This window comes from Aythya fuligula, chromosome 2 (genome assembly GCF_009819795.1).
Source record: "Aythya fuligula isolate bAytFul2 chromosome 2, bAytFul2.pri, whole genome shotgun sequence".
Lineage (NCBI taxonomy): Eukaryota > Metazoa > Chordata > Aves > Anseriformes > Anatidae > Aythya > Aythya fuligula.
Window position 1 is genome coordinate 26091021 of NC_045560.1, and position 26687 is coordinate 26117707.

At 37.7% G+C, this 26687-nt stretch overlaps 1 protein-coding gene across 6 annotated transcripts in view; it reads left to right on the forward strand.

Moving 5' to 3' along the window:
• PPP1R9A (protein phosphatase 1 regulatory subunit 9A) overlaps nucleotides 1–26687 on the forward strand; it is a 145380-nt gene that overhangs the window by 93513 nt on the left and 25180 nt on the right. For all 6 annotated transcript variants that reach the window (XM_032181201.1, XM_032181199.1, XM_032181202.1 and 3 more), the window contains exons 6-11: nucleotides 8881–9016; nucleotides 16953–17108; nucleotides 22302–22355; nucleotides 24723–24952; nucleotides 26297–26393; nucleotides 26501–26672. In XM_032181201.1, the coding sequence (XP_032037092.1) occupies nucleotides 8881–9016; nucleotides 16953–17108; nucleotides 22302–22355; nucleotides 24723–24952; nucleotides 26297–26393; nucleotides 26501–26672 (845 nt within the window). The remainder of the gene's footprint in view (nucleotides 1–8880; nucleotides 9017–16952; nucleotides 17109–22301; nucleotides 22356–24722; nucleotides 24953–26296; nucleotides 26394–26500; nucleotides 26673–26687) is intronic.

Here is a 26687-nt window from a genome sequence, read left to right on the forward strand (position 1 = left end):
ATAGCATGCTGAACGTAACATGAAAAATTATTTATGAGCACTGCGAACCCTTAGCACTGGGGAGGTAAAACTGCACTCATCAGTGCTTTGCTGGATGTGCAGCAGTGCTGTTTGTATTTCTTGGCTGAGCCTGTTCGAGTAGGTGCAGCGTGCCTCAGACTGCCCGTGGGCACCGAAGCCAGCTGGCACCACAGTGCTCTGTGTTCACACTGTTCAGCGTTTTTACCTTGCAGAGCAGAGTGGCCACATCCAAACTGTCTGTTGGAAACATCCAAGCTAGCTCCTAGCCTGGGCTACCTCCTGGACTGTGTCTGAATATTATTTTGTAGAGTACTAGTTAACTCGGGCCAAATAGTTCCAAAGATTGTTCCAGTCATTTAACAGCGTAGATGACCAATAACTAATGCTTGGGAGCCCTTCCTGGCACTGTTAAATTTACTGGCATAAGCATAGCCCCTCTGTCCCGAGATCTAGCTAGTTTGAATTTTATGGTAAGTTAGTTACTGGAATATTTGCACATTTGGACAGGATATTCTCTGTTTAAGCATGAAATATATAAATACATCTTCATGCAAACATTTTAGCTGAGATATAAACTATTTTGCTAGGTATCTAGAGCATTGTTTTTAAAATGCACGTAACATGAAATAATAAGATTTAATCAGGCTGGATTTCATAAGGAGTGGGTTTTCTTTTCCTTTCCTGCAAAAAGGAACAACTTGACAGGTTTTGAATCGCTTTATCCTCAAGTCAGTTGAATCTAAACATAGTAACATACCACTGCAACCAAAATGCCACCATAAATGTTTGTTAAGCTAATTTCTTCCATCCTTCTAAGTGAAATATGTTTTGCTGTGGAAGTTGCCAGCAAGTTTTGGTGCACCTTGATAAATCTGATATAACATTGTGACAGCTGGGCAGAAATACCCAACATTCATCCTTGCAGGGTAACTCAGCAAACCACAAAGATGGTGTTATAAGAGCATTTGGCTGCACCTGGATTGTGCTATGAGTGTGGTTCAGCTTGGCTAGAATCTGGGTCATGGAATTACGTGGACTGTGGATGTGGTCCTAACTCAGCAGCTTACTTCTGACCCATACGCAGTTCCTTCCTGGATTGGCTTCCCACAGATACCAGCGAGGGTAAGGATGAGTAAAGGCAGATCTCACCCCAAAATGCAGTCCAGCTGTAGAAACATTCCCAGATGGGACTTGCACCTTTTGAACAGAGTTGGCATACGTGCTTCACTTACATTCAGGAACGGTAAAGCATAGACTTACAAGTTTGTTTCTTTGAGGCCGTTCCTGTAAGGCTTGTGTGGTGCTATAGAGAATGCTGATTAAATGATTATTGTGTATACAAGAAAAACTGTTATATGATTGTTTTGTTGGGAAACTGTCAGGCTGGCTGGAGGAGATGGAAGAGAGTGCTCCCTGGCAGGGCTCTCAGAAGCACAGAGCAGTGTAAGGACCAGAACCTGGAGAGGTGCCAAAATATTGAATCCATTGGCTAATTTTGAAGTGGTTCTGAATAAAGCTAATGTGTCAGTGAGGTCCTGGCCTAGAATTGAATTCTAGGGGAAATAATTAATCTAAGTGCATTAATATTGCTGTTTTGTTGTTTGTTTTTTTTTTACATGACTTTCTAATTGTCTAACTCTAATAACCATTTAGTGTTGATAGTAGCATAGTTTGTCAGGGACTTCTATCCAAGATGCTGTGGAGAGACTGCTGAGCCTTTTCTGGCCCTTAAGCTGTTATTTTGCTGCTCTTCCACCAGCACCACTAATACCACTGAAGAAGATCCTGAATATGTCACAAGGCTCTGTGGACGTGTGATTTCAGAGGTTATGGTTAGAGACTTACAGGAGATTTACACTACTCCAACATCTACCACGAGGGCAGCATGGTTGGGTGCAATTAATCCAGGGTACCTGTGGAGTGTATCATAAACAACTTTTTGACACAAGTGTTCAGTGGGACAGCTGAGGTGAGCAGTGTGCTAAATCTTACTGACAAATAGGGAAGGACTGTTGAGTTCTTCAGTGAAGGTTGATGGCAGCTTTAGCAGCATTAACTATGAAATAGTGGAGTATAAAAAGTGGAAAGGAATGAAGATAAATATTAGAATTACAACTCTGGACTTCAGGTGAGCAATTTTGTCTTCTTCAGGGATCTGTTTGGCAGGATGCTGTAGGACACTGACCTGGAAGGTAAAAGAGCCCAAGAGACACCCTCCTTGGACCATAAAAGTAGTGCAGTAGTTTTGAGCAAGTGTGACAGAAGAGTATGGATGAATAGGGAACTGCTGTCTCAGTTAAGGTTCAAAACAAAGTTCACAGAAAGTGGAAGCAGGGGTAAGCTACCTGAGAAGAGCATAGCAGTGTTGCTGAGCATGTAGGAACGGAATTAGGAACGTGGAAGTTCAGCCAGAGTTGAAACTAGTGGAGAATGTGAAGGGCAACAAGATGGGTTTCAAGCAACAGAAGTAGGAAACCATGGATGCAGAAAAGTTGGAGATAAATCAGTGATTGCCTCAGTTTTTCCACTGACTGACTCTGGATGAGGGGAGAGCAGTAGATTTTAAGTTGGCTTTAGCAAGGCTTTTGGCATGATCCCCTTAAATATCCTTCTATCTGATGAAATTGGGACTGGAGAGTGTCTGTAAGATGAGTGGAAAGTCAACTGGACTTCTGGTCCAGAGTGTTAGAGGTCTATTTATGGACACTATTATAAAGCCTGGCAGACAGTTACTTGTAGCATTCCTTCAGGGATGAATACTGGGGTCAGTACTATTTAATATCTTTATTAATGATGTGGACATTCTTGCAGGGCCATTTCCACGTTTCCTGCAAGGGTTCATATGTGGTTCTCTGTACCTTTAGCGCCTGCTGCCCATGCACCATATACCAGATTTGTCACCGTGTGCTGTGGCAGCTGATCAGTCGTTGTGAGTATGGTTATGCAAGTGAAATCGATAATCCCTTGTTCGATTGAAATACTTAATAATTAAAATTAATTCAAAAATAAGCAAAGTTAGTAAAATAATGTTTCAACAACAACAGCAATTGGCAGCACATACTGCATGCACATCTCATTCTTGGTTCATCACTGTTACACATTACCTACAGCTCCTGCCATGGCCACACCAAGTCATGTTCCCATACACCTGTCCTGAGTGCTGACTGGGCAAAAGGAACTGGCAACTGGCTGAAATGACTGATAACTTAGGGTGCTGCTATGCATCGTCACATTTGAGGTACAGCACATAGCCTACTTCATCCTGGCTGTGGGGTCAGGGACGGAGGCTCTACAGAGTTTCTGCACAGCAGTTCATTGTGCTGGCAGCTGTTTCTCCAGGCTCTGTGGAGGATCTTCAGCAAAGTTCTCTCTTTTGTGCTGGCTTTTCATGTCAACATCCTGAGCTGGGCATTGCAGGGGTTGCTGCATCAGATGTTTCTTACATGACCTTGGGTGACTTCATTCAGTCATTGCCCCTTTCACCTCCAGATGATGGTTACTTCCTCATGTTACTTTGGGTGCTGATCTCCAGGCAGAGTTGTTCTCTTGCTTGTGCTCATTTTGAGGCGCTGCCATCGCTAATCTCCAGGCAAACCTCGTTTACTTCCTTCTGCCATTCGCCCTCAGTTCTCCTTTGTTCCAGCTAACAGCTTTACAGGTTGCTGCACGTGTGCCTGTCTCTGATGCAAGGGCAGGCTGCGTGGACTGGCAGACGTAAGACAGAAAGCCTCTTAGGAGCTTGCAGGTGATAAGAAACTGGGGAGAGTGGTCAGTAGGCTAATGGGCAGAGCTGCTGTACAGAGGGACTTGTGCAGGCTGAAGCAGCGAGCTGGCAGAAACCCTATCAAATGAGAACCCTGCACCTGGAGCAGAACAGGCCTGCACATCACTGTGAGCTGGGGCTGGCGAGCTGCTGAGCAGCTGTGCAGAAAACACCCTGAAGAGGTGGAAAGAACTTCCTCAGCCCAAAGAAAAGCGGGATGGGATTTTAGGGATCTTCCTGCTGCCTCAGCTGCCTTGTGGAGGTAGAAAGGGTGAACCCAGAGTCTTTGTATGTACTCTGTGCAGTGAACAGAAGTTGCAGCAAGGGAAATTCTGACTCCATATTATCCAAAAATAAAATGCGCTATGAGGTAACTCAAACGCTGGGACCGGTTCCCCAATGAGGCAGCAGAATTTTTCCATCCCTGGCTTCAAAACCGCTCCAGACCGACTGGCTGAGATGGCCCTGCTTTGAGCTGGGGAAGGCTGGGGTGGCCCAGAGCTCCCATACATCCCAAACTATTCAGTGCCTCCAAGAGCCTGAATGATTCTGAAGTTTCAGAGCATTTAATTTGAACAACTGTAATTGCACCTCACAGTTGGTGAATTCCTGATGCCCGGTCTGTGACCTCCATGTCGCAGGCTGCCATCTTGTGAAGAAGTGACGAGTTCCAGCTTGCACTGCTGAAACTAAATAAAACTGCCTTCTTACAGGGTTCATACCACTTCTAGCTCTTTGGATTAATTATATGGTTATTATTGTAATGGAAGCAGCCAGGGTAGGTAATTAAAGACATCTTGAAATAAATTAGATAAATGGTAGCAGAAGCAGCTTTGTGCTTTAAAGCTCAGAGGGAAGCCATTTTTTAAACCAGTCTTCAGAAAAAATCTGTAAAAAAAATTCAATGAAATTTACTAAGTTTTTTTTTTTTTTATTGACTAAACTATATTTTAGGAAGGGTTAGAAGATAAAATGTCACTGTGAATCCTGTTGCAGTAAAAACATGTTCTTTATTTCTTGAAGTGAATTTGTTTTATTCTTAATTAATTATTTTTTGTTGTATTTAAGTAATCAAAGCTAAATTATTTTTTACTGAGCACATAATGCTTGAAGTATTTTTAGGAGAAATCATTCATTGAGAATAAGTCACTAAAAATCCATGCTATAGAGCTTCAGGTTTGTGTCACAGAGCTGCTGGCTCTACACATTTGCTAGTATGAAAGTACTTAGAAGAATGGAAATGTTATTTAATTATATTAATTCTTACAATGATGTTTCTGTTTCCCATGGCTAGTTTTATATATATATATATTTTATATATATATATAATATATATACACTTGTTATTTCAAGAAGCACAGGTCTGCAGATCCTTATTTAATAAAACCTGCAAATATGCAGAAAGCCATATACTGGGTCTGCTTTAAAATCATTAAATCCTGACTGGATTGCAGGAGATGTTGGTGTTGCTGCCACTTTCAGTAGAATGTTTTTCTTAACCACCAATACTACATTTTAATTTTCAATTTCTCCAGATTTTGTATTTTTTAGATATTCTTATTTCTGAAATAGAGTCAAATACTAATTATGTTCCCAGCCTTATCCCTGTTTATCTTAACACCATGACCGCAGAGAATATTTCACAGCTGGTAATTCAGCTATACCATGTGCAACTGTGAGTATCAAGGTCAGCTTATGCCCTGCTTCTCAGTGTCATTCTCTCCTCTCTTCCAGTTTTGTGGGCATCAGAAATTATCTGTAATGGTCTGAGATTTAGTGTAGTTGTGGCTTGTAGTACAGCTTTGCAGATTTGCTGGGTTTTATTTTGCATTTCCTGACTTTCCTGAGGTTTGAAAACCCTCATTTGTCTCATATCCAGAAACATAACCAGCTTCTTAAAGACATTATTGCTGATAGAATTTATAGGTCTTTGTTATAATACTTGTGGCCCTTGAGACTAATTAATCAAGTCTGAAATGCATGTGCTTAATTTTGGTGAGGCGGAGTGATGGGAAATACATAATTAGCCACTTCGCTGAAGTGTGCATATTATGGTTCAGTGACTAATTTTCTGGTCAGTGAATCACAACCTTATGTCTCTTTTGCATACTTAAGCACTTCAGATTATGATAGTTGTATTTAAAGCCATTCTGGGCTTAAAGATCTAATTCATGCTTAGCATTTTAATAACTGCTTCTCCTTCTAGGAGAAGGATATTTATTTGAAAGAGAGAAGACTCTCTTTCATTTACAAATTTATACTTTATGGGTTATTTTAGCTGTAGGTTAAACATCATTATAATATATAGTATAGTTTCATTAAGTAATATATGGTTTAGTATTATTAAGGTCATGGAATGTCAAAAGATTTGATTTTGTATGTAAAAATTGTAATGTTTGCAACCTTATACTCCATTTCACAAGTTTGCTATCCTGTACCTAGAACTCACATCAATCACAGATTGAATGCTTCTGAATATTTATTTTCAGACACTTTGGAAACATTTCACTTTAAAGCAATAAATTATAGGAAAATAAAAGATTCCTTGCATATTTCTGTTTTGGAAAGCATTTGTTGTATATTTTGTCATTGCTTTGAGGCTTTTATTCATGTCATCTAACAGCTTCAGGTGTCATTGAGGAACTTCATTCTGACATATGATTCAAGTCTTGAAAATCATTATAAACTGTGTATGACTTTGGGATGAGAGGAAAAAAAAAGCTTTATTTGTTACGTGAACTTCCTTGTCTATATGAAAATATTACTGTAATAAAGTCTACAGGGTCAAAACCGTTCCTAATATGCAAATGGAGTTCAGCTGGAAACCAGAAAAATTTCCTTTTCTAGTGTAAGAACTCCAAAGTCCTCATGAATTAATCCCAAATCATCAGGCGTTATCAAACTTTAGTTCCATTACATATTGTCTGTCCTAGGGCTTGAGTATAAAAAATGATTGTGTGAAGGATTTTGAGTATCTTATTTCCCAAGGGAGGTGAAGGTACCAGGCAGAGGGCAGGAAGGAATATGATATTTTTACTACTTTTAGTAGTTCCATAATTTACCATATCTGTGATCTCCCTCGTGTGTTTACAAACATGCTCTCTACTGCGTACAAATAATACACTCATGCATAACCTTGCTTAAGATGTTTATTTAAAGTAGAAGGTTTTTTTCCATATTCTCTTTTAATTTCTTTTTACATAGAGGAGAGAAATACATGGCAAGCATGGGTTGGATCCTTTTTTACTGCATGTAGTAATATTGAAAGTTCATTGTTCCTCCCATTTGAGACTGAAAGCGTGGCTGTTTTAGTCTTTGTAATACTTGGCTGTAAAATTAAAATTCAGAGGGAACAGGATCCGACTATGAGTCAGTGTGCAGAACAGATGAAGAACAGAGGCCATGAAGAAACATTCTTTTTCTTTCAGCCCCAGGTCTTTATCATTGCTGTCATGTTTTGTAATTGTAGCATGTGAGTGCCAGACTGTGATCTGCTATGATCAAGATTAAAATGATGTTATTTACTTGAGTGTTTTTTTTCTGTTTTCTTCTCTACTTTTTATTAATGTTTTTAAACTAAGACACCTTCGTGCAAATTATTTTCAGAGCACCTTGTGTCGTTTCAAAGAGAGTCACTCATTCTCACCTTTTGGAAGTAATTATTGACTTGCGTATTTTGGTGATGTTGAAATATTCTCCATGTTGTGTTCCTTTCTATAGTGCCTGACTTCATAGAGTCTGACAAATCATTTGGCATACAAAATGGATTCAGGTTCATCCACTCACAGGAACTTGGCTTATTCATGGATGCCAAATCCCAAATGACATTAACAGCAAGAGGCTGTACTAATCAAAATCATTTTCTTAACACGGGATATAATGCACACTTCTACCTCCTGTTCCAATAATAAATTAAATATATCATTTTGAGCCAGATGTTGTGGAAACAAATAGTTTATCATATGCAGTATGTCACTTGATTATGCTTTTCAGCTCTGCATAATAACTCTTTCATCTGTAATTGCCTAATTGTCTTTCTAGCCTGCTAAGAAAATACTCCTTGAACTTGACGTTTTTAAATAGAGCTTTTGTTCAGTATTTTACAGTGTTAGTACCGTAGCATGTATTTTTATAATTAATGCTACAGGTAGCAAAATGCCTAACTATGGTTATGCCATTGTGCTTAAAAAAGGGTTACAATCAAAGCCAACTCTGAATTTCAGTTGTGGAAAGCAAAACTCAGAAGCAGAATTTTAAGTCTCAGCCAGAAAAAGAGGTAACTTTCATTGTCTTTTGTTACGCCAAAGAAATACACTTCCAGTGTTCAATGATAGCTCACAGTGGAGAAAAATGCTCCCTAGCAACTGAAGTTCATGAAATAAAGGCTTTAAATTCAGTTTAAAGTTAGGGAGGCTGTATCTGTCAGGTTTAAAAATGTGGAAAGAGATTCTCTGTTATAGACAGCAAATAGAAAGGCTTTATATAATAAATATATATAATGGAAATATATAATATAATATATATATATATTATATAATATATATAAAATAATAAAATATATAATATTTCTATTATATAAATATATAATATATATAATATAATAGAAAAGCTCAGAAATGTCTTGTACGAGAAGATGGAGAAAGAAGTTACCCTAGCACATGTTCCTTTCACTGTGAGCTGTCAGAAGTTTGTTCATACTGGTACTGTTCCTCTGCACTGCCATAGGCCTCCAAGAAATGTGCTTCTCTTAGGGGACTGGAAGAGCTGATACTGTTTTAAAAAAATTGCCCTGCTCTAGGTCTGTATCTGTGGAGTTCAACTTCAGTAAATCTTTTCTACAGAAATTTGGAGTGAATGCTTTAGTGGTCACCTTCACTTTTGTTTTTTCATCCCATAAATACCGTGATGTTCTGATCGCCCAGTGTCTGGCATGCGGTGCCCTTCTGGCAAACAAGAGTCCACGGAGCACGTTTAAAGCGATCACATCCATGTATCTGTGAAGAAAAAGGCTACTCCCTAGACTAAAAACAGGTAAAAATCAAGAACTTTGGTAAAACAATAGGAATAATCATTTTTTCATTTTTATTTTTCTATAGGTTCGTAATTGGACGAGAAAAACCAGGACAAGTGAGTGAGGTTGCACAGCTGATCAGCCAAACTCTAGAACAAGAACGCCGCCAGAGAGAGCTCCTGGAACAGCATTATGCACAATACGATGCAGATGATGATGAGGTAACTCGCTTTCTAGTGTTTCATTATGCAGTGGTTTTTAATGTTCTGTTTTCTATTTTCCTGGTTTCTGCTTTTTAATTGTCACACAGAGGTCAACTATGCACCCGTCAATTACCCCTGCTGCTGAGTTTTAGGGTTTGGCAGTCAATCTGATTTGAAGAACAAAGTTACTGCAAAGCTTTTCAGCATGGACTTAGAAGATTTCTTTTGTTCCATAAAAGCAAATATCAAATTGGTTGATGCTTCTGTAATCAGTGCTCTTCTGAAGGTGCCTGCTTTGTTTGAGATCAGGGAAAAAAACTGATCTGCTTGTGCATGTTCTGAAGCCTTTTTTTTTTTTTGTATGTTTGTGAAAACTGGTAAAAGTCACCTTCTGACTTCTACAGGGTTGGGAAAGATTTAGACCTTTCATTTTTTTCCTAGAATAATTAATGTTTGTCTTTATTCAGAACATTAAGAAATGTTCTGAAAATTCCCAGTAAGACGCCTCCTTCCATGCACTGTTTATTGTTTCTGTGTGAACAGCTATTCTGCAGAATGCAGAATTAACCTACTTTGTCTGAAGCATTTATTGATCTTCATGATTAGTGCCTGATGTTCCAATACAAAGGTTCTAAAGCTGTCAGCTTTATTCAGTTATTTTTCATAAATTCTTCCAGCTCTTAAAATTCCCAGTATGCCTGAGTGTCAAGATACTTAGAAAGATTAACGAGAGATCTTTTTCAGAGACGACTATGCTACCCCTAAATTAGCTGCTAGGTTGAGTTAGGATAAAAGGCAGTTGGTGTAACCAATCACTTCCACATAGCTCAAGCGTACCACCTTCCTTTCACATTATCTTGAACAATATTACTTGAAATCTCAGACTCCATGTATTACTGTGTTTTTTCCGAGGCCAAAATTTTGTTTTCTTTTATTTGGGGAAGGAGAAGATAGAGAAGGAGAGATAGGATAGAGAGTTTATGCAATGCATTTAATTCAGTTTAGTATTCTTTTAGGTCCTGAGAGAAGGCTTCTAAACAGTGAAGTGGGAGAAAAATAGTCTGAAGTAAAATAAGGATATGCTTGGCTGAGAGTATTTTGAAACACACTGTTAAACTAGCAATAGGTCAGGATCATAAGAAGTGTTCCAGAAAACTTAGTAAAATCCTATCTAGCCCCAGTGATGCTTTCAGTCACTTCAGTTTCCACTGATGCTAAAAATAAAAATTTTTGAATATGTGTTAGAATGAATCCCATCATAGGTGCATAATTAACTCATATAAGTGAAAGTTGTAGGTATTACGGATGAATATGTACGTGTGCTTGTGCAAGACCATGAAGGCTAGAAAGTCCGTATCCTCTCTGTTCCCTCCTCAACCAATAGAAATATGCTATTATTCTAACTCCTGCTTAACCTAGAATTAAAATTCAAGATCTTGATTAGTTTCTTGAAGGAAATCTATCCTCACCTCAGAAATAAAAAAGAGACAATTCCCTCCAGCCTTTGGAACATTAGACAACTCATCACAGCATGCCGTTGACATCAGGGTTTGAAGACCCATGACATCGTTTTTGTCTTAAACATAGTCTGGTGGCTTTTGTGTTGGCAGGAGAGGTGTGTCCTAGATAGCTGATGTACACATAAAGGGATGTGTAGCTGAAGGCAGACCTACACGAGCAGCTGATGCATTAAGCCTTTTACTTAGTGAACACATCCACCTGCAAAAATCTCAAAGGTTTGGTTTGCTGGCCCTCATGCTCCAGGCGAATGTCAGAACTCAGCATCTGACAATAAAGAAAACCTTGTTAAATCTGTGTGGATCAATATTGATCGTGGTGGTACCTCAGCCTTCAGTAGGTATTGTTGCTGTGTTGATGCTAACAGTGACACTTTCATACAGGTGACCATGCAAAGGTTTCTCAGCACAGCAGTGAAACAGGACAGGAGTAACTAGGTATCAGATACTTTCTGTGATGTGTCTTCTTGTCCTTTTTGCAATTCAGAAGTTAAAAACTCTTAAGCTTCATTCCCGACATAAATTTTTAACAGGAAAAATGTTAAATGCAGGAAGCGTTTTCTATTCATAGAGAAACGAAGGTAGTACAAATAATTAACAGGCTTAAAGGCATGATTTTCTTATTATAGCACTACACAGGGGGTGATGGCCACATCTGTGACTATGATCTGTATGTTTTGCCCATTAGTTTATGCAGTGCAAATGGGACGTCTATGTAGTATGTGAGGGAAGGGGGAGGAAGAAAGGAAGAGACATCTACTGCAGGAAATCCAGAGTGTCATCAAAAATTGCTTTTGGTAGGAGAAGGAATTAGGCTTCAGAACAAATGCAGGAGTGCATCAGTTCTCAAATACAAACAATGTTGGGATCACCAAAGTTTTATACCCATTTCCCACATGATGGTGTATGGGAGATGGGTGGTAAGCCTTATTCTCAGAATAAATGGATGGAGTGTAGTTGCTGAAGTATGCAGTAGGTCATGTTTCCCTTCTTAATTAACAGTATTATAAAGAAGTAGATTGTATTGGGAACCTGCAGCAGTCCTCAGTGTGGTTTATTTTTTTGTCACCTGACTGTGCCTTGCAAGTAAACTCATATAATTTGCAACCAGGCAATTGTCACATTGGAAGTAGTAATGTGCTCTAATGCACATTAAACACAGTACAAAGACATTTTTGGTCACCACAAACACTTCTGCTCTATTTACTGTAAAATATGAACATCAGTACTTGATCTTACCTTACTCTGCTATGGCAAATGGGGCTGTATGTCAGACTCCACTGCCTTGCATTTTTTGGCTCTGGTATGCAAGGCATCTTTGGTGCAAGAAAATACCAGTTTCTACTATCTGAATGAATATGCATCCACAAATGTACCAAAAAACTTACACTTTCAAGTCTATCTGCTCACGGCGATAGTGATTCTGACTGTATGAAGCTCAGGAAAATGTGGATTGCCAGTGTAAGATGTGACATGCTGAGATGACAAAGAATTATACAAGAGTTGCTCAGTCTCAGAGCTATGAAACCATCCCATTCATTTTCATACAGTTCTTAAAATGTGGTGACATGGATATCCAACGACACCACTACATAAATACACAAAAAATGATCATTATCAACCCTCCATTGCAGCTGTCAAATTCTGAGCCTCAAAGACAGCAAAATTTTATCAGGTTTCCTGAGCAGGAAATCAGCAATCTGGGTTTGAGTCCTAGAGTCGCTACACATGACTGTGTTTTTTAAAGTTGTGAGCTGACCAAATCACAGGAAGAGAGCATGTTCCAGGCACGTTCAGGTCCTGGTATTCTGCTGTGTCACCAGTTGGCTGGCATTCTTCTGGTTTGAGGGTTAATAGTCTTCATTGTAACCCAAGCTTCATCTAATTATTCTGGAAGGATCATAGTTATGTAATATAGCAGCAATGCTGAGAAAATTTTGACTTCTGTCAGCCAGCATGCATTGGATTTCAGTCATGTGCTGAATTAGATATTTGTTTGCCTGCTGTAATTTCTCATTCACCTTGCAGGAATGTTGTATGTCCGTTATTTGGTGGGGAAGATTCATGCTAACACTGTGTTTCTCAAAGAAGCATCATTTACTGTAAAAGTAGTGCGAACCCTGAAGTGTCCTGCATATACTTGAGAATCTGTTACTACAATGATTTGCACATTGTCACAGCTTGTAAGATGCTTTCAAATGCTGCGTCATTCATGTCTTTGCACGGAAACACAAGAACTTGGGCAGAAGTGACAAACACTTTCAAAAAAAAAAAAAAAAAAAAGGTATGCATAAGTGGGATCCATGCAAAGGCAAGCAGGATAAATGTGCAGCAGCTCACAATTTGTTGGTATGTTCCTATGAGCGAAGCAGAACCAGCAGTATCTGTAATTTTTCATGTACTACTTAGGTCTGGCAGTGCTAGCAGTACGTGCAGTAAATGTCATTTCGCTCTGAGCTGCTGATAGCTCAAATATTGGACAGTATGGCATTTCAGGTGCTGCTGCTAGGTAGCCTGCTGCAAACTTTACTCATCACCAGTTCCTCTGGCTTCCTAAAATCCCACATCATTCTAATTTGTTGTATCCTGTCAAAAAACAAGACCTGAAGGCTTTCAAATAGGCACTGTCATTGTATCACCTAGCTAGCCTGCTAAATAAAACCCAAATCTGTATCCTTGACTGAAACCTCTTGACTTTGCTGTGTTAACACAGTGTTCTGGGCATGCTGTAGTCAAATTATGACATTTCATGGAATTTTAGTTTGAACCTGAAACCATCTTCTTTGTGTTCAACACGGAAAGACAAAAGTCACATGAAGCAGATGACCTGCTGCCCTGAAGTGATGCAGGAATTGAAATTATTATCATATTGACAAATCCTGTTCACTCTGGCCATGGACAAGTGGTTGTAGGGCATCTTTGAAACAACATCTTTATGTATTTGAACGACACTAATAGTCATTTGAGTACTTTTTCATTTTTAATTCTTATTTATCAAGATATTCTGAGAGGAAAACAACATTAAAACCATTGGAGAATATCACAAAACAGGCAAAAAGAAGAATGGTACAGTGTGCTTAAATGTCTTAAAATGTAAAGAATACTTCTGTGAGACAAGGCCTCTCAGAGTGCAATTTTTCCATCATTAATATGAATTACTTCTGTAAAAGCAATGATTGATACAGTAGCATTATATAGCTCTTCTGAAAGAATTTAGTGTAAACTCTCAGAAATATCAAATGAAGAGATGGGTTCGAGCTATTTTTATAGTTCTTCAAATGGCATTCCCTGACTGCGTGGAGTTACAATGCAACATTTAGCTTGATGCACCCTTTGTTATGGTGATTTGGGAAGGTCTGTCTGCCTTTTCTTGGCTGGTGCTGCTGCTCCTTTGTGCTTGTGGGGGCTTGGCCTGTTTCAAGAATTTACAACATAGTTAAACAATGTGAATAATGTATTTTCCTCTTTAAAGTGGGAAACGCAGTTCATGTTCATAAAGATGATTTCATGCTGCTTGCTGTGACAGTGTATAGCAAAATTAGATGGCTAGGAGCAGAAGCTACTCCTGCAGATGGGGAAACCTTGAGGCCTATGTACTTTTGAAACAATAAATAGACCTCTGCTCACCTGTTTTCCATGGATGAATTTTGCTCACCTGTAGAGACTAAAGAGACCAAGGTTTTGTTTAAAGAGCACATGGGTTTTCATTAGCTACTGTACAAGGAATATTGTTGTCAACTACAAAACCAAAATGAATTGTGAGGAACCTCAAGCAGTTGCTGTTCCCTTTGTTATTTTTGAGTTAAATAACTTTTGTCTGTCTGTCTGCTTTTGTAAAACACTAAATTTCTTATTCTAGCTTACTGGCAGTGGGTCTGAACAACCTGTTAGTAGGTTCATGTCAGGTAAAAGCGAGAATTCGTTTAGGGAAAGTATGTTTTTTGTAGTTTACAACTTCTATTTCTGTAAAGCACACATCACTTCTTTTGAACCTGTTATTTGTGCTTCATGTGATTGTAAGATGGGAACATCGTTTGAAGACAAGAGCAGAAGTCCCATTTATTTCTGTGCTCTCTAATGTGTTTGTTTCATCCCACTGTCTTGTTTACTCCACCAAATTGCAGAGTTTGGCTTTGATTACTACTTTTTGTATTAATTGGAGCAAAAATGACTGTGCCCATCAACACTCAGTCTGTACAGCAAGATTTTCCTTTGTGCTCATTCTAATGTGCCTGATGTCCCTCCCCAAACACTGGGGCTCCTGAGACCAGTAGAATATTGCCTGTTCTTGATTTTTTTCCCCAGTATAACTTAGTCCATTTTAAATGTTCTTTTCTTCTTTTTCTGTGAAATATTTCTTTTTAGTTTAAGTCTCTGGAGACATCATTTTTAACTAAACTCATTTTTTTTATTCTTTTACTAAAAATGCATTTTGCATGAAATTAATATATTGCTTTAAAAAGCACACAGAGCTGAGCCAAGATGCCTCCTCTTTGCATGCTTCAGATATTTCCTCACCACTGCAAATGGACCAGCCAAGGTGCTTTGTTGTTTGTTTGTTTTCATGGAGAAATGATAGTTGCATATCACCTTAGACACTTTTCAGAGACAGTGACTGCAAAATTGACAGTACATGAGTTTAGCTAGTATTTTGTACCCACAGTAACTCATTTAATAGAAATCTCATTGAGATTTTAGAGTTCTTTAGAGTTCTTTAAAGGCTTCTTGCCTCCCTGGTAGTACGTGAAGGTGGTGTTGCATGTTCCTGGAAAAAGCAAGGAAAGTTAGTTGTATAATTTTGTTTAGACAGAAACTGCGTATAGCCATTTTTGGGGGGGCGGGGCGGGGTTAAGAGGAAGATTCTTAGTGCACGTACAATGCATAAAATAAATGGTTAGTGTATATTCAGTTGCAGAATATATATCCACTTATGTATACAGACTGAGGTAACTCTCCTAAAAAATTGCTTGCTTTATCAGTGACATACTTAAAGTACAGCTGGGTCATACATGTTGGTGGTTTGCCTTCTTTATGGCAGTTCTTTTAACACTTACTTTACCAAATCATTCTGTATTTTCCGTGTGCTTTGTGTTTGTTGTTTTTTTTAAAACTTACACATCTACACTCATTGTGCTTGCATGCACGAGTTTTTAAATGACAGAGACAGAAGCTTAAATGACAGCTGGGAAGGTAGGAAGTTGAGATTTGAACTGTTCGGACATCTGACTTCTTGCCTCTTGAAGAGTTGTTTTGACAAAAATGGCACTAATCAATAATTTGAGCACTACTGGGAATACAGTTCTGATACTATTTTTTATTTACCTTCACATCAGGAGCCAAAAGGGCATGAAGAAACACTTGTGTAATTCTGTCGAAACCTCAGTGTTATAAGCATTACTCCATTAACCTATGAAGGACTGCACCGTTTCTCCCACCCTTCCTTTTCCATGTGCTTATTTATTCCCGTGCTTTATAAATCCAGATGTAGCCCTGAAGGAAGCGTTTGCTTTATAATATGTTTGTACACACTTGCATAGCCAGCAGAGTGTTTGTGATTCGTATGCAATGTACTGCAGTTTACAGAGGGAGCCCTGCTGCCGCAGAGAGGTATCCAGCCACATCAGGTACAGGAACAGATGAGTACAGGTGTATGTGTGAAAGATTGTCTAGGCAACTTGGGTTTTAATATTGCAAGATTTTCTCTTCAATATTACTGTTTTTGTCTAATCTGGAGATACTGATTATGGGTTATGATTTTTTTAGAGTTTTGTCAGCAAATTGTTCACATCTTGTGGTTTACTAGCCCAAGAGGCACCCCCATTTCCTGTTTAAAGCTACCTAAAGCAGCTCCTTACTCAGAGTGAAAATTCTGTAAACTTTAACTTGTCTCTAAACTTGTCTCTGACACTTGGTTTCTTTTTTCTGCTGTTGTCTTTTTGCGTGGGTGTCACTTTCATATCATGAATTTGTTTATAAAGAACAAACCAATGGATTTTCAAATTCAGTGTGGAATATCTCTGGAGAATTTCTACCTCCAAATGGCTTTAAAAAGGCCAGTGAAAATCTTATCCATCCTATTTGGCTTCCATTTCTGTTTGGAAAAGATTCCTTGTTAAGTTTGAAATGAATTGGGAGAGGTCTTTCTATGGAAAAGAAAGCTTCATCTGTAAAAGGATGAAAACTGTATAACCAGTAACTGGCCCCTAGAAGTGTGTAGTGCTTAAGATATGCTTTTCTCCTCTCTCTTAATGTTCTGAAATACTACTGTGGAATTATAGTTTATCTGATAGAATTTGTAACTGCTTGCATTATATCTAAATAAAAATATAACCTTTCTTGTATTCGGCATGCTGTATTTGCCCGCTAGCTTTATTAGTCTTTAAATAGTCTGCCTAATAAGATGATAACTAGAATTTCTTAAATGCTATAAAATTAAGACAGGGGAATATGCTACAGATGAAGAAGATGAAGACATGGGACCTGTCCTTCCAGGAGGTGACATGGCTATCGAAGTGTTTGATCTTCCAGAAAATGATGACATGTTCTCCCCCAGTGATGTGGACACAAGCAAGCTAGCTCACAAGTTCAAAGAGGTAAGTTATAGATCAGAAAATATTTCTGAAATGTCTTACTGGAATTAGATTTCTAGCAATCCCAATGCCCTGTGCTTGTTATTTCTCTTAAATACTAGAATTGATTTCTAGCTGTTTGTGTAGCTGGTGCTGTTGAAGGGCTGTAAAAGTTCTGCTTAAAAGAAGTAGAAAGAACTGTTTTTCTGATTTTTTTTTAACATCAGTTTTCAAGGACTGTTGTGTTGATGGAGGATAATTTATAATTTAATTTTCAGAACAAAAAGTTATTCTACTTCAGCACTTAATTTGCATTTTTTTACCAGGAAGACAAAGTGTAAGTTAATTCATTACCAGCAGGTTGCTTTTTTATTCTTTCTTTTTTCTTTCCTTTTTTTTTTTTTTTTTTTCTGGTACGATTCCAATCAAAAGTGATCATGAAAATCAAATAATGAATATTAAATTTCAGTGAAAATGCAGCACTCTGCATAGTTCTTGCATCATTATGCAGCACTCATCAGTGTATGCAGTATTATATACTTAGTTATGTGTTTAAAAAGATGCTATACAGCGGAAGCAGACCTGCTTCAAGTTGGCCTTTTACCAAACCTCTGTGGTTGTAGAGTTTGTGTAGCATCCACTGGCACTAACGGAAGCTTTTATCAATGATGTTTATCACAGTCACTGAGCTCGTGTAGCATACCAAAGTTCTGAGAAACATTTCTTCCTCATTTTAGGTTGTGCTTTTAATGTGGTTTATTGCTGAACTTTCCTGAACTCTGATGCAAATAGACATGGAACAGGTGGATTTCTCCAAACCCAGAGTAATAAAGACAATAAATGACAGTAAAGATCATCTTTCTTTCTAAATGCAATGAAGATGCTGTAAGGAACCAGAATGTCATAGGAGATTTGGGCAGCATAAGCTAGCTGGGCCCAGACAGAAGTTTGAAAAGAGAGAGGCTCACTTTTTGTTCTTCTTCCCCTGTCCTCTCTTCTTCCTTTCCTTCCACTCAAAACCAGTGTTTTATAGAAGTGTAATGTATATTGTTACTTGTCTCCAGTGAGAGTAATATGTAAAAAGTAATCAGTCACTGAGCAACCAGACTTTCCTTTTTCTGGTGGTGTTCTCTTTACCTTCTGGACACTTACTGTTTTTACATCATTGTTTCCTTAAAGTTTTTTAGTTTAGTTATCTGATAATTTTCTCACTCCATACTTTGAAGTCCAGGCTGTTATGCAAATTAGCAGGACCGTTGACTTCATTTTCTAATACTTTGCATCGTGCATAATGATTTTCTCAATGTGGTGGTAAGATGCTGCCATTCTGACCGTGCCAGTGCAACAAGGCTATGGAAAGCAGAGGTGCTGTGATGGACAAGACACTGAGCTTTGAATAATTTACCTGTACAGCTATGCTTGAAAACATTTTCCATCAACTTGGGCTACTGAGGTACTTGAACATGTCCAAACTGATATGCAGCTATCTGTAGACCTGTCTGGCTTAATGGCCTTAAAATGCAGATGTAAGGAATTAAATTTGGACTAAGGGACTCTGGAATCCTCCAGATTAAGTGCGGATAAGAGCCTGAGAAGAAAACATTAAATGTTCCTGCATAAGAGTGGACTCTTTTTCACTAACCCACACAGTTATCGCTGGTAGGAGCATGCCACTTTTGTTTTGCTGATTGTATTTAACAGTACACAGCTGCGTTTTGTTGGCTCTTGCAGAGTGAGTGCATGTATTTTTCTTGGTATTTGCCCTGAATTTCTTCAACACTAGAGGACTTGTTCATGATCACACTGCACAAGCCCACACAGTGTTTTCTGGAATTGTATTTAAGGAATAACTGTTCTTTCCTGTTCTTACTGTGGAGATTAATGAAAGTATTAAACAAGTAGGTTGGACATAATCTTTAAACATAATAGTTTGACCTAATTAGTTGAATTCAGTATTTGCAAAGAAAAATATGCTCAAATACTTTGAAAATGCTTTGCTTTTGGAATGGAAGTCAGAATAGAGGTGGGCATTCCTGGGTGAATCACCCTACTTTGGCGTGTCTTGTTTTCCTGGCTGTACAACAGAAAAAATGAGACTGATTTTCCTTAACTTCTTTTATAGAAAGAGCTGGAAGCTTTATTTTAGCTGTGGTGGTTAAAGAAGGACAAGATCTGTAGGGAGAAGGGACATCTTATTAAGAATTAGATGTTATATTTCACACATCTTAATGAAATCTATAGAAAAAGAGATTATTATATGCAAATTATTTAGAATGTATCATGTACATATATAGCATTATTATATGCCATGATTATACAAAATAATTTATGTATATTATTTGTTTCTATTGAGTGCTTTCATTCCCATTGTACTCCAGCTATTTAACATTTACTAGCTTTTCATTACAATCTACCTCTCGCAGTCTTAGATGAATTCAAGATACTCTCTTTCAGTATATTAAAAAAAGTTGTATTGTTTTGAAGAAAATCAGCTTTTAAGACATCTTTGAAAATTAATTTGCCAAAAATTATTCAAAATATCTTTTGTTAAAATGAAGCCTTCACAGATTTATGTTGACTTAGGAAACAAAAATGCAAAATAGTATCTGCCAAGGATTTGTCTGGCTTTATATAGGACATGGAATAAAGTATATTTGTTCTCCTATTAGAAAACTTGCTTCAGTATTTTTAACTGTGGAGTCCAAATCTGCTTGTCAAATCCTTCACCTTGCCCACTATTCAGTCTAACCCACAATGTGTTAGTATTTCTCATGTATTCTGCAGGCATAATTAGTTGTCCACCTTACACATTTGCCTGTTTGACAGGAAAGTGTCTTTTTTCTTCTGCCTCAGTGGGATCTGCTGTACCATGTACAGATTCAATGATCCAACTGGGTGCTCAGTATTCATTTTTTTAACATAATAACAGAGAGTGTAAAAATAACTGTTAAAACCATCTGTACCTGAGCAGATTGCCATTTATGCAACAATTTGGAGTTTATTTGTATGTCATAATAAGCTGTATAAATGCTGCTTACTGGTTTGTGGGATTTTTAGAGATGGGAATGGATTGTGAGCAGGTAGCCTAAGGCTTTGAGTCTTGGCTTTTTGATTTCATTATTAACTCTGCAAAGGGCAAAGTCTATCGCGTCCATCCTTCCCCTGATTTTACCTCACTCCAAAACAATGAGGTTTTGAATGTGAGGTTCAATGACCTGAACTAAGCAAAGGTCTGGGCATTATATAAACACCGTAACATTTTGAGATTGTTCTTTCCTATTTTTTTGTCATTGTCTTTCACTACCAACAGAAATTGAAAAATTAGAAAAATTAGTTATCAATGTCTCTGCAAGTTACAGATCAGAGGTTGGCTTGAGTGAGCTCAAAAATTGCAACTAACCTCTTGCACCAGAATATTCATAATGCTTTTTAGTGCAAAGTTGGGAGGTCAATTTAAGTGACAGCTGACAACCCTAGGGACTAGAAGTGCTCACATTCTCCTGTAGAGACAGTAACCAAGAGATGACTGGTGGAAGGAGAAGATGCCTGAACAGTTCCTCAGGTGGAACCAGTTGCATGAGTGCCTCCTTATTCCTCCCATAATAAATTCAGTAATGTTCCAGCAACAGGGACTAGGCTTATCCGCTAAATCAGCTGAGGCTGATTTGCAAACCAAACTGGATGTGTGTCCTGCGCTGCCACAAGAAGAGGGTTCAAGAGGTGCCCTGAAAATGGAACTTCAAAAGCAGCTAGGCCTTTCTCAAGGATGGTTGTACTGATCAGCTCTGTGATAACTCCTGCTATTTCAAAAATTATTCCTCTTCTCCAAAAGAATTTCTCTTTTGAATTGTTTGTACCTTCTTTTATTTATTTATTTTTTTATAACAGCCTGGCCTTTGAGAATGTAACCTCTGCTTCATAAGAGGTGATAATTTGTGATTCAGTGCAAGTCCCTCATGCGCACCACTAGCTCAACATAAACTGTTCCCAAAGGCTTCCTTTAGTCTTGTAAGAGTAGTAACCACTGTGTAAAACATGCTTTTCTGTAACGATTCCTGGTATTCATAAATAATGAACTAAGGTTTTGTCTTCCCTGCAGTGTTAGCTCAAGCTAAATTCGGGTTTTGCCCATGCCCTTGCTCCTCACCCGACAACACACAAGTCACTGGTTCACATTAAACTGTCCTGTAGATGTAGGGTTTTGGGGCCTGCCAGCAGTTTGTCAGCATCGTGTGCCTTAAGCAGCAAAGCAGCGGGGATTTGGGTGCAGGCCGCTGTCGGACACACGCGTACATATGATCATTGCCGTTGGGATTGTGGTTATGCTTTGGAAGCTGTGCTTCAGCTTCTGCTTCAGTGTATTCCTGGAACAGGCAAATATTAATCCTCTGGGGGGAAACCAAACTCAAAGATGTTTCGGGGGGAGCAGACTGATGTAGGTTAATCCAAAAGAAATCCCCTGGAAGGCGTGCAGCTGGGTGCCAGGTCCTCAGCACCCACCATTTCCCTGCACAGAACCCCTGTTATTGTGGCACGGTGCTTGGCAATGTAAATACAACCTTTAGCACAATGCCAGGGCTGTTAATCTACTTGCAGTCATTTTGTGTGCCTGTATGCTGTTTCCTGTTTTTTTACTGTTTCCTGGTGTAACTGCTCTCCCTTGAAATTAGCTAGCTTGAGCAGAGTAACTCAAGTTAATGGCGGGGAAGGATAGCATCAATTTACCTTTTCTCTTGCGTGGAGCAAACACGTGGAGTCATCCCCTGAAGGTTTTCCGACTCCCTCAGTTGTTAAATCACTTATTCCTGTATTTGCTCTTTTGTAATATGCCTGCTTTAATCAGTATCGAGGGACTTCCTGACAGCACTGGGACATATTTCACATTCACATCAGAGGAGAGCAAAGCCCAGCAGGATAACATCTTTTTTTTTTTCTTTTTTCTTTTTTCTGTTTTTTTAAGCAGAAGACATTTGGTTTTGCTAAACAGATTGGATGTTCTGATTTGAAATTATGAGTGGTTAGATGGCATCCTATCTTTAATTAGATTGCACAGTCTGAGTCATTTTGCAAGCTAGACATTTTAATTTACAATCTACTGCACTGCAGCACTCTTCAAGGCCTTCTGCTATGTAATAAGGTATTCAACTTGCAGCACAGGCTTTAAAAATACTGGAGTACTCTGTGACTTCACTTGTTTATTTTATATTTCAATTTTAGTTGCAAATCAAACATGCAGTTACAGAAGCTGAAATTCAGAAGCTGAAGACGAAGGTAAGAATCAATATGCAGTTAATACACGCTGATTTTTTTCCTCATGCAAAATCAGATCTGAAGACATGTATCTTTATGTGGGTGGAGAAATCAACGTCCTTATTAAAGGCAGATTAAGAAACACAGTGGCTCAGCTAGATCTTGTCTTGCTGTATATTCTCTATTCAAAGTTTCACGTAAAATCTTAAGTGCTGCTATTAAGAGAAACTGCCAACTTGTGCAGCTTCAATTAAACATACATTTTAAGGAATATCATAATGGCTAAATAGCAGATTTCTAGCTTTACAATTCTAATGCATTTTCTCAGGTTTTTAGATTATATTTGGATTGAATATTCAAGCCTAAATTAATAGATTTTTTTATTTGCTAGTGATGTTAAGATATCTTGTTTATGTTAGTTTCCTTTTTTCGACATTTAAAAAAATATTTAAAGGTTTTAGATTTAAAATATTATTTTTTTTTATACAGGAAAAAAATAAAAGCTGTTTCTTACTGTTGCAGTTCTCTTTAATAGATGTTCTAGATGTTCTTACCAGCTTAACAGAAAACATCTCACAATTGGTTGCTAGTTATTAGATTGAATTTGCAATAGCAATAAAAAGAAATTGTATTTTTGTATTAGGATAAGCTTTAAGGGAAGTCAACTGATAATTCTGTTGTTGAGTAAAATTAGGTTTTATAATAACATCCTTCTTTTTCAGTTTGAGTACATTATAAAGGAAATAAAGGAAGACAAAGAGAAAATTGTACTTCAGAAAAATATTTTAGATGATTGTTTCTTTCTAGCAACCATTTGCACTCACCATGCATTTTGCATAGCGTTTATCAAATTTGCATTAAGTATTGTTAAAATCAAATTCTGAATGCAACTATTTTCTGTAATAACAATTTCTGTTGTACTATTTCAGTTCAAAAAGTCAAAAATCTTTTCTCCCATCTACTTTCCAGTTCCAATCTAACAATTGGAGCTGCTTGGTCAATCCCTTGGGACTGTGCCAAGCCCCACTGACTTCATGGCGTGGGTGTAAACATTCATCTGTGCAAATCCATTTGCAAGATTAGGGTTAATACATCTTTTTGTGTTGGACTTCTGTCTTTACATGGTGTTTTGAATAGAGCCAAAGAAAATGTGGCTAGTTTATGTGTGTGTTACTACTAAAATTGCAAACAACCTATTCTGGTTTTGTGTGCATCGTCCGTGGTGCTAGCAGAACTGCCAAGAGCAAATGAAGCAGTCTTGATAAGTAAACAGGGATGTGTAAGACAGGGTTTCCTTCCATAAATTCTGGGAGCAAAAATACACTACCCTGAACCCTAACATTATTTGGTGCCAAATGCTGAAACTTGCAACTAGCTTTTGGAAATTAAGAAGCCTAACTACAACAAAAATTAACACAAAAAAAACCATTACACAGGCACTAAGGATTATTATAAATTCAGCAGTAATATTCAGGCTTCTTTGAGGTCACTTGGAAAAAAACACTGGACTTCACTGTTGCCAAATAGTGGACATAGCAGCGGAACCGCACTGATCAGAAAGTTAAACAGTGCTGATATGTCTGGCAGAATTAGCACCTTTAAGGGCAGGAATCTACAACAGCAAGGATATGTTTTCCTTTTAATATTAGCTCCTTATAATGTGGTAAGCAAGTTTAAAGAAAACAAGAGTAATATAACAGGTTGTCTTTGTCCTCATAATAATTCTGGCGTCGTTTCAGTGTTAGATGCAAAACTCAATGCCTGCTTAAACAGAAAATAATCCTAGGTTATGACCTGATGTTAAATTTTCTATTCTACTTCCAGCCTCGTTTGTTTGGCTTTCTAGATTAAGCAAGATTATGATATGAAAAAAGGCATTGTAAGATTTCAATAGGATTTCCAATTTGGGGGAAAAAACAGATAGATTAAATGCAATTGGCTTTTTTTCTATTGTTTTTCAAATTGTTCTTAAATATAGAATCTGGAATTCCTCTTCAGATATGATGTTTCTCATCATCTGAAAGGGTATGAAAGCTTTCGAACTCCTGGGCGAGATACATAGAGCAAAATTCATTTGCAGTGCTGGTTGATTAACCCTGCAGTTTACATAAATACTCCACTATTGATGTTTTAAAATGTGTTAGTGTATCTCAGAGAATCAATGAGGCTGCACTGTAACACAGAGCAAAGGTTCTACCTCATTTTAGGAGAAAGAGTAAGGTATGCATCAGTGTATGTACTAGTCTTGAAATGCTCTTTTCTCTGCTAGCATATTACTTTTATAGTTAATCAGTGATTTTCATTATTCCTGTTGTTTGAATTTATCCTAATCTATTCGGCTGCACTTTGCACCTTTTTACTGACTGGCATCTATACTGTTTTGTTCAGCTGCAGGCAGCTGAGAATGAGAAGGTGAGGTGGGAGCTGGAGAAGACCCAACTGCAGCAGAACATTGAGGAGAATAAGGAGAGGATGATGAAATTAGAGAGTTACTGGATTGAGGCACAAACCCTGTGTCACACAGTGAATGAGCACCTCAAGGAGACGCAAAGCCAGTATCAGGCTCTGGAGAAGAAATATAACAAGGCAAAGAAATTAATCAAGGATTTTCAGCAAAAGTAAGCAGCTACGCCAGGTTCAGCAAATGAATTAGTGGCCAGATAGGAAACATGTATGTGATATATTTTGTTATATGAAACCAACCCACTATTAAATCCCTGTAAGGTAAACAACATTTTTCACTTTTTTTATCATGAAAACCACAAGGTCTTCATTGAAAACAAAAACGTTAGTATTATTCAAGTATTAGTTTAATATTGCTGAAAAAATATATAACTATAACTAAATAAAGATTTATTCTGTTTTATTCCACATTAGAATGTTTCAGGATTAGTAGATAACTAAACATGGTTGCAAACAACCAAAAGTAATCATAGTAGAGCATTTGATTAGAAATGTTTGCTGCAATTTATAGTGACATATCAGTTGGATTCACTCCTGCTTTGTACTAATGTAACACGCAAAAGCAATTTGTTTTGTTACATTTTCCATCTTATTTTTCTTCCTCCTGTAGATGCCAGGATTATTTGAGCTGTTGAGCTAACTGATGGTTACCTGCCCCCTTCTGTTTCATGTGGTCCCTTTCCCTGATGGCTAGCAAGAATAATAACATCTTATATTTCTATAATGGTTTCCATTCCCCAAATGTTCTTTTGTGCAGCATTTTTTAATTAATGCTGAAATGTGGTCATTTAAAAAAGAAAACTCAAAAATGTACAGCAATGTCAAGTGAAAACTGGAAGCGTAGAAGTAAATACCCTGTCCAATTAAAAAAAAAAAAAAAAAAAAGATATTCAAAATGTCATTACCTATATTGGAATGTCGTGACTGTTCCAGAACTAACTGGTATGTCATGTGCTTTTTAACATAAGTGCCTTCAATTTTCAAAGTAAAAGGAAGTAAGAAAAATAGATAGATTGACCTTGTATAGCTTTTCTGTTGCTATTCCACTTTATATTAGTAAAAGATGTAGTCCATTGTTTTTAACTATCTTAGACTCCTAAAAACACCTAACAGATTTCCTTAAAACTTACTAGAAAATTAAATTTGTACCTGAAAACTTCTGGCTGTCCTTTCACTGAAAAAGTACAGTCGCACTCTCATAAAACAGATTCTATCCCATTTCCCACAGCAGAATGGAGACTTTTACTTTTTTATTTTTTGTATTTTCACATAGCATATTGATATAGAATGATAAATAATTGCTTACATTTTGTCTTAATTGCAGTTTCATACTTATTTCTAGGTTAATAGTAAAATATTTGTTAAGGACAGAATTTTCTGATGCGTAGTCCAACATCTGGTACACCAGAACATCTTATTTTCTGTTTGAATGTGATTGTTTTTTGATGACAGCAAGAACATCTTTTTCTTTTTCTTGTTCTTTTTTTTTTTCCCCTAAGAGAACTTGACTTCATCAAACGCCAGGAAGCTGAACGAAAGAAAATAGAAGATTTGGAGAAAGCACATCTTGCAGAGGTTCAAGGCTTACAAGCTCGTGTGAGTATTATTTACTCATTGGTTTGGTGACAATTCTGTCTGATAATACAGAAAAAAAATACAGATGTGTGTGTGCTGTAGTTAAAAATGTGTTGTATTTCTTCCAGATACGAGACTTGGAAGCAGAAGTTTTCAGGCTACTGAAGCAAAATGGGAGCCAGGTTAACAATAACAACAACATATTTGAAAGGCAGACATCTTTTGGAGAAGTTTCTAGAGGAGATCCAGTGGAAAATCTAGATACTAAGCAAGTGTCCTGTCTGGATGGCTTAAGTCAAGGTTTGTTTGAACCAA